The sequence below is a fragment of the Pipistrellus hanaki genome (assembly GCF_964339955.1).
Source record: "Pipistrellus hanaki genome assembly, chromosome: 8".
Classification (NCBI taxonomy): Eukaryota; Metazoa; Chordata; class Mammalia; order Chiroptera; family Vespertilionidae; genus Pipistrellus; species Pipistrellus hanaki.
This window is the reverse complement of record NC_140510.1, coordinates 22,400,383-22,418,048: the sequence shown is the minus strand read 5'-3', so window position 1 is coordinate 22,418,048 and position 17,666 is coordinate 22,400,383. Positions and strand designations below refer to the sequence as shown.

General features: G+C 35.3%; 1 protein-coding gene across 1 annotated transcript in view; it reads left to right on the top strand.

Annotated features, from left to right (window-relative positions):
- The window catches only part of LRP1B (LDL receptor related protein 1B), a 1,553,318-nt gene that overhangs the window by 574,501 nt on the left and 961,151 nt on the right, over positions 1 to 17,666 (top strand). The window contains exon 3 of the mRNA XM_084892846.1: positions 17,128 to 17,265. Coding sequence (XP_084748972.1) covers positions 17,128 to 17,265 — 138 coding nt within the window. The remainder of the gene's footprint in view (positions 1 to 17,127; positions 17,266 to 17,666) is intronic.

Below are 17,666 nucleotides of genomic sequence, written 5' to 3'. Positions count from 1 at the left end.
TGGTTTGGAGATATTGTTTCTCTCCACCATGCTTTCCCTGGGATGACTAAAACGTATATGGGCCATTATATAGTTGTTCAGAGAGCCGGCCAGGAAGCCGCTCTTCTGCAGGGTCGCTCGTGGGGGTGAGGAACATGAATTTGACTTGTTTTGAGGGACTGAATCTTTGGTAAAATTTATTTTCTCAGCAGTTTCACTGATGCCATAATAGATAGTGAAAGATATAAAGGGATACCATTGTGAAAAGTTATTTTACCATGTAGGAAACTTGGAAGAGGATTTATATTTCAGAATGACAGTGACCTAAAGCTCACATCAAAAAATGTCTTGAAGAGAAAAGGTCCAGAATTGTAGCCTATGAAACTGTATTACTCAGAATCTTACCCAACTGAATAAAAGCTTTTAAACACCTGGGACATATTTATACCTCAGTAGAACTTTATACAAAGAATAAGTTGTTAAAGTGCTATAGATTAAGACATTAATTTCAGACTAACAAAATCTCCCTATTAAAAAAAAAATCACATATTATTACTACTATTTCTTTTCAGCAATGTAAGCCATTTAATGGTTATGTTTATTAGGGTCATAAATTATGCTCTTAGTTTTATGCACTTTATAGTATTTTAGCATCAAACACTAATGTCATAGAGGTTTGTCTGATTATAAGACATTCAAATGTTCCTATTTTGATATGTCAATCCAAAAATTTCAAGCATTTAAAGGTATACTTTTGAAAAGTCATCCTACATAATAACCATCTTTGCATAATTCTACAGTTTGCTGTACTACTGCATTAGGTTATTTTTACTTTTAGAGTCTTTTCTTAAAAGATTCAGAATGAATATACCTCCTAAATATCAATTTGTAGTTTATTATTTTTATAAAATCATGATTTAAGTTAAATACCTTATAGATAGAATAACTTACAATCATGCATTGCCAAATCAAATAGTTAATGGACTTTTTCTTTCTTAAATGTTTTGCAGCTTGTTAAGTAGACTCGCAGGTGTGGGTTTCTATGTTACAAGATCTGTAGAATACACCCTGTGCCATCACCAAAGTTAAATCTTCTCCCATTTCCCTGGCCTGTACTATTAGGACACCCTTTCTCCTTACCCCCTTCCCTCTGGCAACCACCACACTGCTGTTTGTGTTCACAAGTTTCAGTTTTATAGCCCACCTATGAGAGAAGTCATGTATTTATTAGCTTTTCCTGACTAACTTATTCACTTAGCATAATATTTTCAAGACCCAGACATGCTGTTGCAAATGGCAGTATTTCAGCTTTTCTTAAGGCTGAGTAGTATTCCACTGTGTATATGTGCCACGTCTTCTTTATCCAGTCTGCTATTGCAGGACACTTAGGTTGTTTCCATTCGTTGGCCACCGTGAATAAGGCTGCAGTGAGCACAGGGGTGTATGTATCTTTGCAAATTTATGATTTCGAGTTTTTCTGGGTATGTACCCACCCAGGAAAGGGATTACTCAGTCATATGGTAGCTCTGTTCTTCTTTTTTTTTTTTGAGGACTGGCCAGAATTGTCTTTAAGCATTTTTTTTTTTTTTTGTACTTTGGGCTTAGGTAAAAGTAAAGAGCAGTGTGAGTAAACAAATCATCCCTCAGTGCTTCTGTCATCTCCTGACTTCTTTCTCCTGGACCCATTCCCTGCCCTCACTTCTTGCTAATATATGGCTAAAAGCAAACTCCACACCTTCTTAATTAGGTAGTCTAGGTCTTTTATAATTTAACCAGGACACCAGGTGAATCCAGACTAGTTTAACAACTTAATTCAATAGTGAAGAAAGCAGTTATTACATGCTACAAGATCTGTATAATATACCCCAGGTAGCTGACCAGAGAAGGTAGTTGGTTGAAATTAAGTATTTGAAACATCCGTGGTCTCTGTTTCCCTGACACCCCTAGACCATCCACTTAACTTTCCCAGAAGTAAATTATGAGAAATTAAGGAAGTGGAGGTAAGATGCAGAAGGAAAATATGCAGGGACTTTTTAAAAACATATATTAATATATATATATAGCAAACATAGAACTGGAAAATAAAATGGAACCGGGTCTTCTGCCTTAGTATTTCTCAGTCTGGAGTGGGGAATCACAGCTGTTAAGGCTGCTCATCCTTGTCTTGTACGCAGTCAATTGAGAAGTGACTAATATAATTCTAACTGGGCTGTCAGGTCTGATATCATATGATCAGTTCTTCAGTTGTACTTTCACACTATCCATTCTCAGTTTCTAAAAACAAATAACAGGAACCATGAACTTTTTGCATGATTTCTCACATTTCAGACCTGATATTCTTTTCTATAATTTATGACTCTTCTTATCTTTTTTTTTTTCTTTTACTACTTAAGATCCTTGGGTAACTTTTGGAAGATTTTCATTAGGGTGTGAATGCATATGCTGTCCCAAAGACAAAATGGTTCATAAGAATTTGCTGCAGATGACCACTTCTAGAATATGTCAGTGTATTAATATTAATAAATGTTTAAAGTGATGTGCTTCTGGCCTCTCCTAAGTGACCTTTTGTTTAATTTGTGGTTAAACAAAATGTGCTCCATTTTTAGGCTTCACTGCAGTGGAGGCATTTTCAGAATATGGGCCCTGGGCCTTGGATTTCCAATCTGTTCTTGGAAATTGAGGAAGTGGAGGTAGGATGCAGGGGGAAAATAAGCAGGGACTTTTTAAAAACATATATAGTCTGTGAAGCAGCAGCACTGGCATCCCCTGGCACCTGCAAGAAATGCAGAATTTCAGCTCCAACTGAGAGCTCCTAAACCAAAATGTGTACTTTAAGTAGATCCCTGGGTGATTCACATGGTCATACAAGTTTAGGCAGCATTGTCTTAGAATATATAGTAGGACACTGAATGTGATGTTGACCAAATGTTTAGTATGAAATGTGGGAAAATGCTCATGAGAGACATAATCCATGAAAATGAGAACAGAGCAGCAAAATGGTTAAAATATGTTCAATACTATCAAAGAAGATGGAATCCTTCCTACACTCCAGCATAAAATATAAAAATATTATACTATCCTGGGATAATTTTTTATTGTGTTTATATGTTAGGAAGCTTTTAAATGTCTATTGTTTAAAATAAAACACTCTAATAAAACAGCATTTCCATAACAACTTTACATATAAATGAGGCATTCTTAACAAAATTCTACAGATTACTCTTTCTTAAATACTGTGCTATTTTACCTTAATTGAGGTTATTAATCAACTTCATCAGAGAAGACCATAAGGAGAACATGGGTGAAGATGAAAGGAAATGCTGTAGTAAAGAATTTCTATTTCCCCAAACTGACAGATACAGGATGGGGCAAAAGTAGGTGTACAGTTTTGCATATGGAAAATATTGATAATATAATAATTAATAAATGATTATATAAGAACTAGAGGCCCAGTGCATGAAATTCGTGCACTGGGGGGTGGGGGTTGTCCCTCAGTGTAGCCTGCACCCTCTCCAATCTGAGACATCCCTCTCACAGTCCAGGACTGCTAGCTCCTAATCACTCGTCTACCTGCCAGCCTAATAGACTAACTGCTCTCTTGCCAGCCTGATTGACACCTAACTGCATCCCTGCCATCCCAATCACCACCAACTGCCCTCTCTTGCAGGTCTGGTCACCCCCAACCACCCTCCCCTGTAGGCCTGATCACTCCCAACTGTCCTCCCCTGCTGGCCATCTTGTGATAATGTGGGGGTGGCCATCTTGTGATAACATGGAGGTAACCATCTTGTGACAACATGGGTCTGGCCATCTTGTGAGAGTCAATTTGCATGTTACCTCTTCATTATATAGGTAAAACTCTATTTCATGTACTTACAACTTTAAGTCTACTTTTTTTAAAAAAATATATATTTTATTGATTTTTTTACAGAGAGGAAGGGAGAGGGATAGAAAGCTAGAGACATCAATGAGAGAGAAACATCGACCAGCTGCCTCTTGCACACCCCCTGCCGGGGATGTGCCCTCAACTAAGGTACATGCCCTTGCCCGGAATCGAACCTGGGACCTTTCAGTCCGCAGACCGACGCTCTACCACTGAGCCAAACCGGTTTTGGCTTAAGTCTACTTTTGACTCACCCTGTATACATAGTTATGCTTGCAGAATATTGTTTCCTATTTTACCAAATTAGTGTGTGTGTGTATGTGTGTTTGAACATACATGCACACAGGTCTGCAAAGGTCCATATTCAATAGTGTCTCATCCACTTGCATGTGGTAAAGGTGTTGAACTAATGAAAGGATTGTTTAATATGTACTTGCAGAATAAATAAGTATTAAAAATGTGCTTTTGGGAATAATTCATTTTTGTGTACCCATTCAAAGTTATGTAGAAAAGGCCAATTTCAAAACCTGTGTTATGAATTTAGGGTGAGATTAAAAACTGGGTCAGTTCTGTTACCTGATGTCTGATTTTTCATTCTGCATGTTCCTGTTGACCTTTTCCATCCCTCTTTCTTCCTGTTTCAAGTCCAGTTTACCATTTTTCTGTTCATTACTGTGGGTGTAAAAGGTCAGAAAGGGCAGATGCAACAAGAACACCTCAGTGGTTTTCTTTGTAAATATATCTGACAAAAATGATTTGGTGGAGGAGGTGAGAGTCACTAAAATTATGCTACAGTGCTATTTACTGTAGATCAAACTTTACTGTAAAGTTGGCCAGCCCTGGAGTTCTTCAGACAGAATAAAGTGATGCCGTAAAATAGCCAATCTGGACATTTGGTTGATATATGAGTTTAATTTATTTTTCCATCTTTTTTATCATCCTCAACACGGATAATCAGAAAATTCCTTTTATTGTTGCTCTTTTGCTCTGATTTTTTCCTCAAGACAAAAAATTTTGAAGAGGGTATTGCAATTTTGTAAATATTTGAATTGCCCATCAATATAAAGAATTTCTCCCTAGAATCAAAATAAAAATTATGATCAATTCATCACTTTTTTCAGACTAGTCAGATATCATTTAGTGGATTAATTTCATTAACATTATTAGCATTGTTACAATTCTTTGTGTTAATGTCTGTGTGTCTCAGTCTCAGTCTCTTGTCTTTTTCCCAATTCTCTTTTTTATTCAGCACAAACGTCTGAATCCAGTAGTATGCTGTGAAAAGTGTAGTTGCTTTATACAATGTTGAGAAGAGTAGCTACTGCCAATAGATGTTGTCCATGAGGAAAGATAAACTTCTTTTGCTGATTCACTATTTAGCAAATACTGTTTATTTAGCGGTTGTTTTAACTGTTCACATAAATTGGAGAAATTCAGCTCTGTTTCAAACAGGAGAGCCGAGGTGTTATTTAATGAACTGGAGCAGTTACATGAGCACACTTAAAGGCCCTGCAGTGCTTTCATATAGTCTCCCAGGGAGAGTCTGGCTGAGTGTTTATTGCTGGCACATTGAACTCAAACTTAAACCTGGCTAAGGCTCTGGCTTGTAAAATATGCAATTGAATCATAAGTGGTATCAATTCTTCCTTTTAGGGATTTGTATTGCTTCAAAGATTCTGACTTGCCGTGTGTCAGCTCTAGCATGAAGAGGGTATATGAGTGGCAGATGTTAAGTTGTAAATCTGTGTCTGAAAAACGGAAAGGCAGATAATTGTACCATATGGTATTTGAACCTGTGATGTTGGCATCCTTCATGCGGGGCTCCAGTCTGCCAAGAAAGCCAGGCCCCGAAGCTTTGCCAAGTAGCAGAAGTAGCAGCACTTTACCAAGAAGAGATAGCAACTGGCGTGCGGTGGGTCTGCTTGATCTAGGAGATGCCCCACCAAAGCAGAAATAAACCCGTGGTGAGAGACTGATTTCAATGATTAAAGGAGGGTTTCCAGTGCTATGGTTCCATGGGTCGATCATCAGAAGACTTTGGCTTTACCTCAGCAATGCGTACCACTGAGAACTTGTTTGTACTTACTGAGAACAACCTAGTTAATACCATGAGTAAATATTCTGTCTTCAAGGCCAAGCATGTGGGAACCATGTGCACAGTGAGGATGTGCTTAAAATAGGCTATTTTAACTACAACTGATTGTAGAAGTTGTGTTCTGTGAAGTGCATTTCACGTGTTGTTAAAAAAAAAAATGGGTATCCCCCTTGACCATAAGAGTTGTTTAAGTATTGGCATAGCATGGTTTCATAACCTTGGCTTCCAATAATATTTTCCTCCCTTTTCCTCAAGATCCTTTTCTAATCTACTTCAGAGAGAGAGAGAGACAGACAGAGAGAGAGAGAGAGGAGAGAGCGAGCGAGCAGCGGACAGAAAGAGACATATAATTAGGCTTCATTGCCTAGTTTGTTTCTGTGATACACATGATTGAGATTGTAGCACAATGGATATGGCAGCATAGTAAAGTATAGTAGCTTTTTAAAGATATGAGACCTGAATTTAAATAATAAGATTATAACTCTGTGACCTTGAAGAAGGTATTTATCTCCTGTAATCTTCAATTCCCTCAACTCTGTAATATCAATTATCATACCTAACTCAGAATGCTCTTTAAGGATTTAATAAGATAATGAATATTATATATACTAGAGCCTGGAACATAAAAATCATCACTTATCCTATTAATGTAATGCTGCTTTTATAGAATTCAATAAAGAACTGTTTGTTTTCATTAAAAGTGCATCATAAAATCATTTTTAGAGTTAACATTATGTTGAGTGTCATGAAAACATTAAATATTTAAAATATTTTTCTTTCATAACATTTTCATTTTAGTTTGAAATATACAATGTATATACTCCATAGATGATTCAAGACTGTCATATTTAAGAGTGTGTGTACTAACCTATGGCTTTTCAATTGAGCTGTTTAATAATCTATCTTTCTCTCAAGTACCAATTGATTTATATAAGCATCACCATGTCTCCCAACATGGTCCTTCCAGTGGAAGATGATTAACTGCTCTTGCACTACCCTGCCCCTCTCACTGTGAAACCATTTGTATGCTAATCAGGCTTTTCAGACATTGTTTATTAGTTTCATATACAACATAGAATTCTTTTTCAAAATGTGAAGCAGTGCTTCCAGGCACATATTTACTCTTCTCTCTCCTCCATTTTTCAGGTACCCATTCCTTCCAAGCAAATATCAGGGTTTTTTTTTGTTTGTTTTGTTTTGTTTTGTTTTGTTTTTTTTTCCAAATGATATTTAAAAAAAGGAATAACTCCTATTAACTAACTTTCATTTTGGTAAATGCACCAATGGAATCAGAAAAGATCATTCTACTAATTGTTTACACCTATCACAGTTAATCCATTTTGTTTGACAAAGAGTCATGGAATAAACTTCTCTCTAAGTCAGATATTTTTGTTGTTTTTTAAGTCAGTAATGTTGTCTTAGGTGAGTCCTACAAAATGAAATGAGCTTGTTCACTAGTTTGTACGGAGTTGTTTTCATCTTGTCTAAAGTTTGGTGAAGAACTAATTGCATGAGAAATGAAGCTTAGCACCAGGCCTGCCTGGCTCAGTGGTTGAGCACAGGCCCATGAACCAGGAGGTGATGGTTTGATTCCTGGTCAGGGCGCATGTCTTGGTTGAGGGCTCAATCTCCAATGTAGGGCATGCAGGAGGAAGCCAATCAATGATTCTCACTCATCATTGATGTTTCTCTCTCTTCCTCTTTTTTCCCCGCTCTGAAATCAATAAAACAAATGAAGCTTGTCATTAAGTATCTCCTCAAAGTAGCTCTTCTTCATTGTTCTGAGGGCAGGAACTACGGAGACATGTGTTTGCTAGTTTTGGTTTCAACATACTTAGTTGTCAAATGTTGGCTTTGTTACTTAGCATTTTTTTTTTAGGGAAAATGAATTAATATGCAAGTGTTTTGGCAATAACTTGCATACTTAGAATTCCTTTGACCTGTGACTTATATCAATTGGGTAACACAGCACCAAAGTCCTCTTTCATTAATCAACTGACATTATCCTGCCTTTGGTTTTTTAGGCCTTATCCTGGGAACTGTATCTAACCTTTTATTATTTTAGCTGATAGTGTAAGAGACTGAAAAAATAATCCAATTCCTTTACAGATCTTTCTCTCAAAAAAAAAAAAAAAATCCCTCTTAAGTGTGATGGCAACAACAATGCCTTCATGTGCAAAGTCTGGCTCAGAAGCAATTTCTCACACATTTGTGGAATCAAAGATCAGATGACTCTCAGTGTCCTAACATGGGGAAGAACCAGTAGGCTGCTCTTCCTCATTGCCCCTTTGTGGCAGTAAAACCCTTTTTCTCTGGGAGATGTGTGAATCATCTGATTTTGGCTTGTTCTTTTCTGTTAGGTACCAGTCTGTTAACGTGCTTCCTACCAGGGGCCATACCTGCTTCCAGTTGGGTATGCTTTCCACACAGCCCTGAGCTTCACAGTGTAATGGGGAGCTGCCCCTGGGTTACAGTAAAGGAAAGTAACCCCAGAAGAAGAGAAAAAAAGCATTACCTTTAGAGAGGAAACACTTAGAGTCTGTTCTGTATTTCAGAAGAAAGATAGTCCCAAATGGAACATTACACCTTCTGCTTCCTTTCTTATTTTATTTGCAAATTGGATAAATCTTTTCCTTACCAAGGAATTTTGTGAAATGACTAATGCATGTGTTTGATCACTTGAGAATGCATTGGGATTTCTGTACATTGAAAAACAGGCATCTTCTTTCTGGCTCATTGATTTAATACATCCTTATTTATTTAAAAAGAGAGTTGAGAGCCAACTTTAGAAATTAGCACAGTTGCCACCACCAAGTGTGCCATTGGTATCAATGAAGTGCCCCTTTCTCTCAAACAACAGTGCCTTTGTCTTTTCACTGACATTTCTGTATTTATAGTTAATACATTGTTCCTGTAAGAATCTTACTTAAATGCAAATACATTAACACCTAGCTCATCAAGTTGGCTAGCAAAGAGAAGGACTGTTTAAAAAAGCATATAGGTGGAAAAAGAGACAGATAGTAAGGTAATCTAGTAAGCAAGTAGCATATGATGGACACATGGAGAGGGATAAAGGTACATTTAAAACATCTATAATAAATAACATTATTTTCTTTTAAATCACCCAAGCTGAGTTTCATCCATTTACAAGGTTCAATGAGTGGCAGTGCTGTAATGGCAGTGATTTTATTTATTTTCTAATCAATTTTCCCTTAAATGGAACTTCAGGAAGCAAGACAATTTAATAAATTCAAGTTTTTATTTCTAAAGCTATAATTAGTAACAAAAATACTTTTGTTATGTACATACAATAACTTTTATGTGCCAGTACTGACTGTATTCTAAATGTTTATGATTTCAGTGGAGGAGAATGTTGTTATTTAACCTCTATTTATTGGATTCAGATGCTGATAGCCAATTAAGTGGATGAAAAAAATCACTTGATATACTCTAAAGTTAGCAGAAAACACATATAAATACACACAGAGATAAATGAATGGCTCTCCATTTTAACATAATATTTCCTGATTAGATCCAGAAAGTTTTCAGTAAAGGACTCTTAACTTATTTATACTCATAGTATTAGACACAATAGTGACTTTGGTCATAGCAGAATTGCTTTAATATGGCATAATTTTTCTTAGGAGACCAGGCATGCTTTTCATATATTAAATATATAAATAAAGATATATATATTGAATGCAAGGCCTTTTCTTACACTGAGATTTCTGAAGAGAAAGGGCTAATGATAAAGGATTGTAAAACCTTGGAACAAGTTGTCAAAACTGCAAAGTCTCCTTTCCTGGGGGTCTTGAAAAATAGGACAGATGTCACAGATGGCTTAAGGGTAGTGCAACTGTACAAAATCAATCACTTTTTCATCTCTCTCCATTCTTGAAGCTTCCAAACATCCATTTGAAATATGTAAACACACAGCCATTGCTAGAACCTGTTTTACATAGAAATTATTTCATCTAAGATTGAATGTACATGTCTCTTTAGAGATTGTTATTCATTTCCTGTATCCTCAACTATATCATACAGATTAAGAAATTATATAAATTAATATTGTAATTAAAAGTTGAAACTCATAAATCCAATTTTAATTTTCTATGAAATACTATAAATTTCTTTCACTTTTTTCTACTTAATTAAAACGGTTGTCAGGTGAAATAGCTCATATGTAAAAGTAAATTGTGCTTGGAAATAAGAATAGGGCCTTATAAAATAAAGACAGTATAGAGAAGTTGTATTATTTTCGCAAATGTATTATGTGATCCATTGTTATCTTTAATAATAACCAGGTCCATGATATTAAGTATCTTTAAGTTGTATACTAATTTTTCCAAACAACATGTAGTAATTGATGTGCTTCATATGTTTTACAGTTTTTATAAAAGGCATACATTGCTGTAACCATTTTGATTTCTCAGCTGTTAAAATTACAATAGGTATCATAATGCAATATTGCCATATACTTAGTTACATAATAATTATGTTTCCCTTAAAAGATGATTGTCCGATTTCCAGGAAACTGCATCTGATTGTGTGGGAATGATTTTTTCAAAAAGGATATAAACATAAAGATAGAAAAGATCAAGCATTTGCAATCAAGTTAATGATGCTCCCAGAATCATAATGTATTACTTAGTTATAATATACTAAAACAGTGTTTTTAACTTACTTAAGGAGAGTAAATTTTGAAGTTAATTTTTAGACATCCTTAGAATTTATGGGATCTTCAATTGAATAAATAGAAAATTTCCACAGGAGATAATATTAAAAAACTAAATATTGTAAGGCATTATGTCAATAGAAATAGTCTTTATATTCCTGAGCATTTAAAAAAAAAACTTAGAAGCTAAATTTTCAATAAAATTTCAAGTTATAATCAAACATCAATCTTCTTTGTGAATTGACAGGAACAATCAAATAAAATCCAAAACTGCATACTTTATAATGTTTGGAAACATTTCATGCTTTTTGGTGATAATTATATGTACCAAATTATTTTTTTCTTGATTTCATATCAACTAGTAATCAACATTTATTTATTTCTACCCTCTGCTTTATATCTCAAAGCAGGGGAAGTAAAATAAAAATAAATAAATAGAAGGCCTATGACTCATGAAATACATCTGAAACAGTGTATATCAACACAGTTGATATGTTAAGCAGAGATGTTTATATTGCAAAAAATATGATATATTAATATATATATATATATTTTTTTTTTGCAATTATGTATTTTTTCCATCACCATTTATCCCGTCTATGCTCTCTTCCACCTCCATCTTCCTTTGCCATCACCACCCTCTTGTCTGTCTGATCAAAGTAGTATCAATAACCTCTACAAAAATCCCCCATTTCTATTGTGCTTCTAAAACTGTGATTTCATTTAAACCTTATGAAAATCATGTTAGGTAAGCTCTATTATTACAACCGTTTCTTGAATGTGAAAAAAAGAGTCTCAGTGAAGTTAAGCACTTTACTTACTTTTAGACAACTGGTAAATAATAGATACAACTTTAATACAAATATAATGCTTCATATCATTATATTTACACTATGTCATATTTGTTTTATGTAAAGAAAATTTGATGGAGAGCCCAGAGTTTGAGCTATCCTGTGGAGGATTTTGCTGGGTGAAAAAGAAAGAGAAGTTTTATTTTTCAGATGATGATATTGCAAGAAAAAAAACCCTCACAAATGGGAAACGTTTGTGTTATTTTAGGAAGGTGGAAGATGTCAGTGAATGAAGTAGAGTATAAGTACTGAATGTAATTTGTATATATGCTAATTACGTTTCAATTAGATGATGAAATCAGGTGAAGGAGTTTGGTTTTGTTGTAGCTAGCAACTGAAAACAATTATGATTTTGAGAGTAGTTATTGGGTGAAAGTAGTATTTGTAGCATGCATTCTGATATTGTATTGATGGTTGGAAAGATAACTACTAACATATCAAAAAAAGTGAAAATTAACCAGGAGTTAAAATGTACTTGAGCATCATTCAACACCTGTATATTCAACACTATTCTGTGCAGAGAGTGTTAGATGTTTGTGTTTTCCAGATGGAGACAGCCAATATTATGAAAGAATATGTATGAAACACATACAAGAGTGTTCATGGAATAGTACAAATAATTACAACAACAGCAACAATAGTGTGAGTGGAGTATAGGAGGCATGGGAAATAATGGAAGGAAGTGTGTGTAGCGAAGGGGATTCCTGGTCAGTTTTGAGGACACTGTGTACCTTTGGTTTCACTATTAGTGGGACCATGAGAGCCTGGGAGAAGCTCAGCAGTGTAAGAAGCAGAGGCTACCGTGAGGAGGAAGTAGGAATGCAGCAGATCCAGTCTACATTTTAAAGAAGTCTAATAGTTAAAAAAGAAAAAGTAGGAAAGCAGGGATGCTGATTGAAGGAGAGTTCAATCAGCAAAAGTGACTTCGTTCTTGAGCGAAGGCTAAGAAAAGTAGATGAGCTTGCAGGCCAAGAACTTAGAACCAAGGGAAAGCACAGTGTACCAAGCAGCCTATCTTGAGGGATGTGATGGAGTTAAGGTGGAACGGTTAACTTTGGAGGATGAGGACTGATGCTGGTTCTGCTAAGACACAATAATATAGTGGCAAGTGGAGATCGTTTCCTGGGCCTGCCATTACAGGAGAGAAATGGCCACTCCTTCACAAAATGTACTACCTCAGTTTTCTTTAATCAGAAAAGGCATTTGATAAGCTTATGTCTGCCTTTATCACATCTTACTGAACAAAGATGTTTACTCTATGTATAAAAAGTAATTTAAACATTCAAAAACATACAGATAAATCACCTTACCCTTGCCTTATCCTAGAGGGCTGGTTTGTAAATGTTTTAGTTTAAAAATTAATTCTAATTCAATTAATTGTGTAAGGTTTACAAAAATTAATAGATAGATGATAGGCAGATAGATAAATAGATAGATAGCTAATAGATGGATGATGGATAGATATAGATATATACATATACTGTGCTACTTTATTGATAATTTTTAAAATTTCCCAATGAAAATTTCCTTCTTCAATTAATTACTATATGTCAAATTTTGCTACCTTGATCGGGCCACCTAAAATTAGACTTGAGGGACTAGAATTATTTTCTGAGTAGGCATTCCCAAAAATTGAAGTGATATTCTCTCTAGGACTATGGCATTGTTAAAATTTTGGATTCTTTGTAGTATTTTGAAATTTCTCCACGTTGCCTGTCCCTCTCCTAGATCCCCCATATCCACATGATTTAGCCATTAAAGAAATAATTCCAGGTGTATGAGGGAGCCTCCCACCTTGATCCTTGATATGTTCAGTTTATGATTTCTGATTTTTAAATGTTTACATGCCTAAAAGTCTTCATGAGGTGATCATTTAATGAATGCAGTATTGGCATTGATTCCTGGTCAGGGCGCATGCTGGGGTTGCAGGCTCCATCCCAGTAAGGCGTGTGCAGGAGGCATCCCCTTGATATTTTTTTTCTCTCTTTATCCCTCTCCTCCTCTCTATATAAAATTAATTTTTAAAAATCTTTAAAAAATACCAAAGATGGGGAAGACTATAGTGGTTAGTCCATAAAGAAAACAATTACTATTTTATTCTTTCAAACAAATTTCTCTCGTTTCCCAAATTCTTAGCCCTGGAACAATTTAATAGATCTAAATTGCCCCTGAGAAATCCCAATATTTTTTCCTGTTTTCTCAAAAATTGTAAGTACCTGAGCCTTCCTTCTGAAGACCTCATTTGCATTTCATTCCTTCTGTCATGCTCATCATTTACCTGGCAGTCTTAAAAAACAACAACAACAACAAAAATCATACTTTCATTGGTGCCAACATATGTACCATTTTTTTTAAGTACTATTGAGTCACTTTTGGTCTCTAACCATAAAAATCTCTAAAATTTCTCAGGTTTATGAAGTGTTCTTTGTGTGGTTATCTTGTTTTGTTTTCAAAGATCTCAATATATCTCTGGCCTAAATACTACTTTGACATTTATGCAAAGATGAATGTTTTTACATTTTTGGGAATCAGTCAATAAATTTTAAGAAGTACTTTGTGAATATTGGGCATAGAAGTTTATACTTTGTCTAAACAAATTCATGTTGTTTAATTTTTTTTAAATAGATTGATGTTGCCCCACCAGCATGGCTTAGTGGTTGAGCATCAATTTATTAACCAGGAGATTAGGGTTTGATTCTTGGTCGGGGTACAAGTCCCAGTTGCTTCCTAGTGTGGGGTGTGCAGCAGATAGCTGGTCAATGATTCTGACTTATTGATAGTTCCATCTCTATTCCTCTCTCAAATCAATAAAAATATATTTTAAAATAAATAAATAAAATGGATTTATGTTAATCTTATAAGTACAAGTATCAATAGCTAAAAATCCTCAGTGAAAACAGTGTCACATTTTGTCCTGGCTAGTGTGGATCAGAGGTTAGAACATTGTCCAAAGATAAACTAAAGTCAGAACACAAGGGTGGTAGGTTCAATTCCAGACGGGGCACATATGCAGATTATGGTTTTGATCCTCTGGTCTGGTCAGGGCATGCTCATGATGTTTCTCTTTCACATTGATATTCCTCTTTCTTTCTCTCCCCCTCCATTCTTCTCTCTCTAAAATATATAAAAACATATCCTCAGGTGAGAATTAAAATACAAAAAAGAGTTTCAATTTTCTTCTTATAAATTAGATTTTATTTGTGTATTTTCAATTAGTGGTATATAGAAACAAATTATTATGTTTTAAGATATTGATACTCAAGTTATAGAGATATGTTACAGTAAAATGAGTTGTACATATGTGGAAGCAGGTGCTGGACAAAACTAACAGCCTTTTATGGCAATAATTGTATAAATATACATGAAAAAATAAAGAGGTGTCTGTTAGTGGCAACAATTTAGCTAGTGAAGCTCTATCATAAAAATTGTTTACATCCTCAAACACAAAAAGTTGAAAACTTTCTTACCTTCAAACAAAATCATGTATACCTGTGACACATATTACTTTTAGCAACTCCAGATTATGGTATTTTTCTTGTGTAGTACTTTTGTATTCCTCTTTTCTTCATTTTCTAATTTTTCTGCAATTCTCATAACTTTGCATATCCTAGATAGTATGTTAGATAGGTCTTTTTATTATTTATAAGCTTTTTTGTTTCTTTTTTCCTTTGGGGCTTGCAATAGAAAACAAACAACAGTTATGAGATACAAGTGTTTACAAAAGACGACTCATCTTCTTAGAACATTCTTAATTTAACTATGATAATAGCAAACACTTAGTGATTGCCAGGAAAAATACTGAGAGCTTTTGATATAAACACCCTGCTGAAGCACAGAGAGGATATATATGTCGCTCATGTTACTCGGTTTGCAAGTGATTGGACCAGGAATTAGACCCAGGAATCTGGCTCCAGTCTGTTAATCACTTCGGGATACTGCATTTATTTACATGATTAACACATATTAAATTTGAATTCTTACCTTGAGCCTGCATCTCACAGTGCTCAGTGCTTTGCTATCAATAACTTTCGACATTCATAACAACCTAGCAATGTAGACTCAGTTGATAGTTCCATTTACAGATGAGAAACCTAATGCTTAGTTGATGAAATTAATGGCCCATGGGTATTGCTACAACTGTATGCAGTTAAAGCCTAAATGTGTCTGACTATAGAATGAGCTGTTGCCATAATCATGTCAGGTTAATGCATAATTGTAGTCATTTTGGTATGAAGGCACTTAGGATTTGAGAGAGCTGGGCAAGAGGAAGGATCATTATGGGAACGTTGGGGAGTGCCTACAAAAGGAAAATAGACAGGATTTGGGAATTAGACACAATAATATACCAAAGACTTGGATGTTTGATGAAGATTTGGAATTGGTGACCTTCGAGGAAACACTCTGTGTTCTGACTTTAGTTTATCTTTAAAAGTACAAAGGGTGATTAGACAAAATGCAGTTACCAACAGCAGGTGAACTCAGGAGTATGCTCTGTGTGTCATTGCCTCCTCATTCTTTATTTATATTTTTTATTTTTAAAATATATTTTATTGAATTTTTACAGAGAAGGATAGAGAGTTAGAAACATCAATGAAAGAGAATCATTAATCAGCTGCCCCCTGCACACCCCCTACTGGGGATGTGCCCGCAACCAAGGCACATGCCCTTGATAGGAATCAAACCCAGGACCCTTCAGTCTGCAGGCTGATGCTCTATCCACTGAGCCAAACTGGTTTTGGCAAGCCTCCTCATTATTTAGCAAATTTTATTGGATTATAGCCACTCAGTGATTTTTTTAAAAAAATAACCGTCTCTATTAAAAGAGAAGCATGCAAATTGACCATACCTTTACCACACCCACAAGCCAATCAGGGTGAGTATGCAAATTAACCCAACCAAGATGGTGGTTAATTTGCATATCCAGGCCAGAGCAAAACTGAAGACTGCTTAGAAAGAAGCCAAGAGCTGCAGAAGGGAGTGAAGCTGTGGAGAAGCAAGCAGACAGGGTGGGGAGAAGGGAGAGAAGCAGGCGGGGCAGCAGAGACTGCAGTGGAAGCCCTATTCTTGCAGGAATCTTCCTGCAAGGGGCATCTAGTCCATACATAAATAAGTATATGGCTAGCTGGTCTTCATGTTCCAGGTTAAAAATAAAACTACATTTAAGTGGTCACAAATTCATTTAAATTCCACAAATAGGTTTTTGTTCATGTTACTTGATATGATTTTATTAAGAACCCTGCCAAGAAGTTGTCATTATGTGTCTTTCACAGTTGAGGGAATTGAGATTTACAGGATTTAAGTGCCTTGTCTGCCTATCTAAGAATGAGAGAACAATGACTCAAAGCAACCCACAGGTTTCAATCCATGCTGCTTTAAGGGTTGAAAGAATGTTTGTGTTTTTAACACACTCTTTGAAAACAAAACTCAAATCTGTATTTTCTCTGCTGCTTTTTAAAATTAGTTTTTTAAGCACTTAGGCTAATTTCAATGCCTATCAGAATTAGAGTTGTTCTCTAGTACTATTTCTATAGTTTTGTTTTGTACATTAATTCTAGTAATTTTTGTTGTTGTTCTTAACAATTTTAGTGTTTAAAAAAAGCAAAGCTAATCAACATCAATCTGACCCTTTTTACTTTGTTTTCAGGTCCCGAAGAGGTAGAAATCAAGTGTCCCCTGAATCACATTGCCTGCCTTGGTGCCAACAAATGTGTTCACTTTTCTCAGCTGTGCAATGGCATCTTGGACTGCTCAGATGGGTACGATGAAGGAGTGCATTGCCGGGGTGAGTCCTTTTGCAACTGAAATACTAAATTTGTCATAGTTTTTATGAAAGTTCAAAGAAAATCTGCCTTTTTTTTCAACCATAACCGTATCAGTTATTGAGAAAACATAAATGTTATTGCCAGACACACTCAATATGCATTTCAAAGCTGTATATATTTGTTTTCCTGAACAGTGCTGTTAGGGACAAAAACACACTTAGACTTTGAAGTCGGGCTCTTACATGATTAAGTATTTCATGGAAAAGAATTCTTTTGAGCAAAGGGCAGATAGGAAGTCTCTGTCACAGAACAATGAAACTGTAAGGTGGTACATGCTTCTTTCTCTGAACCTTTGCTTAAACAAAGAGTATTTGAAGTAAATCCTCCACAACAAATATATTACTGGTATGTGTTCATGGGA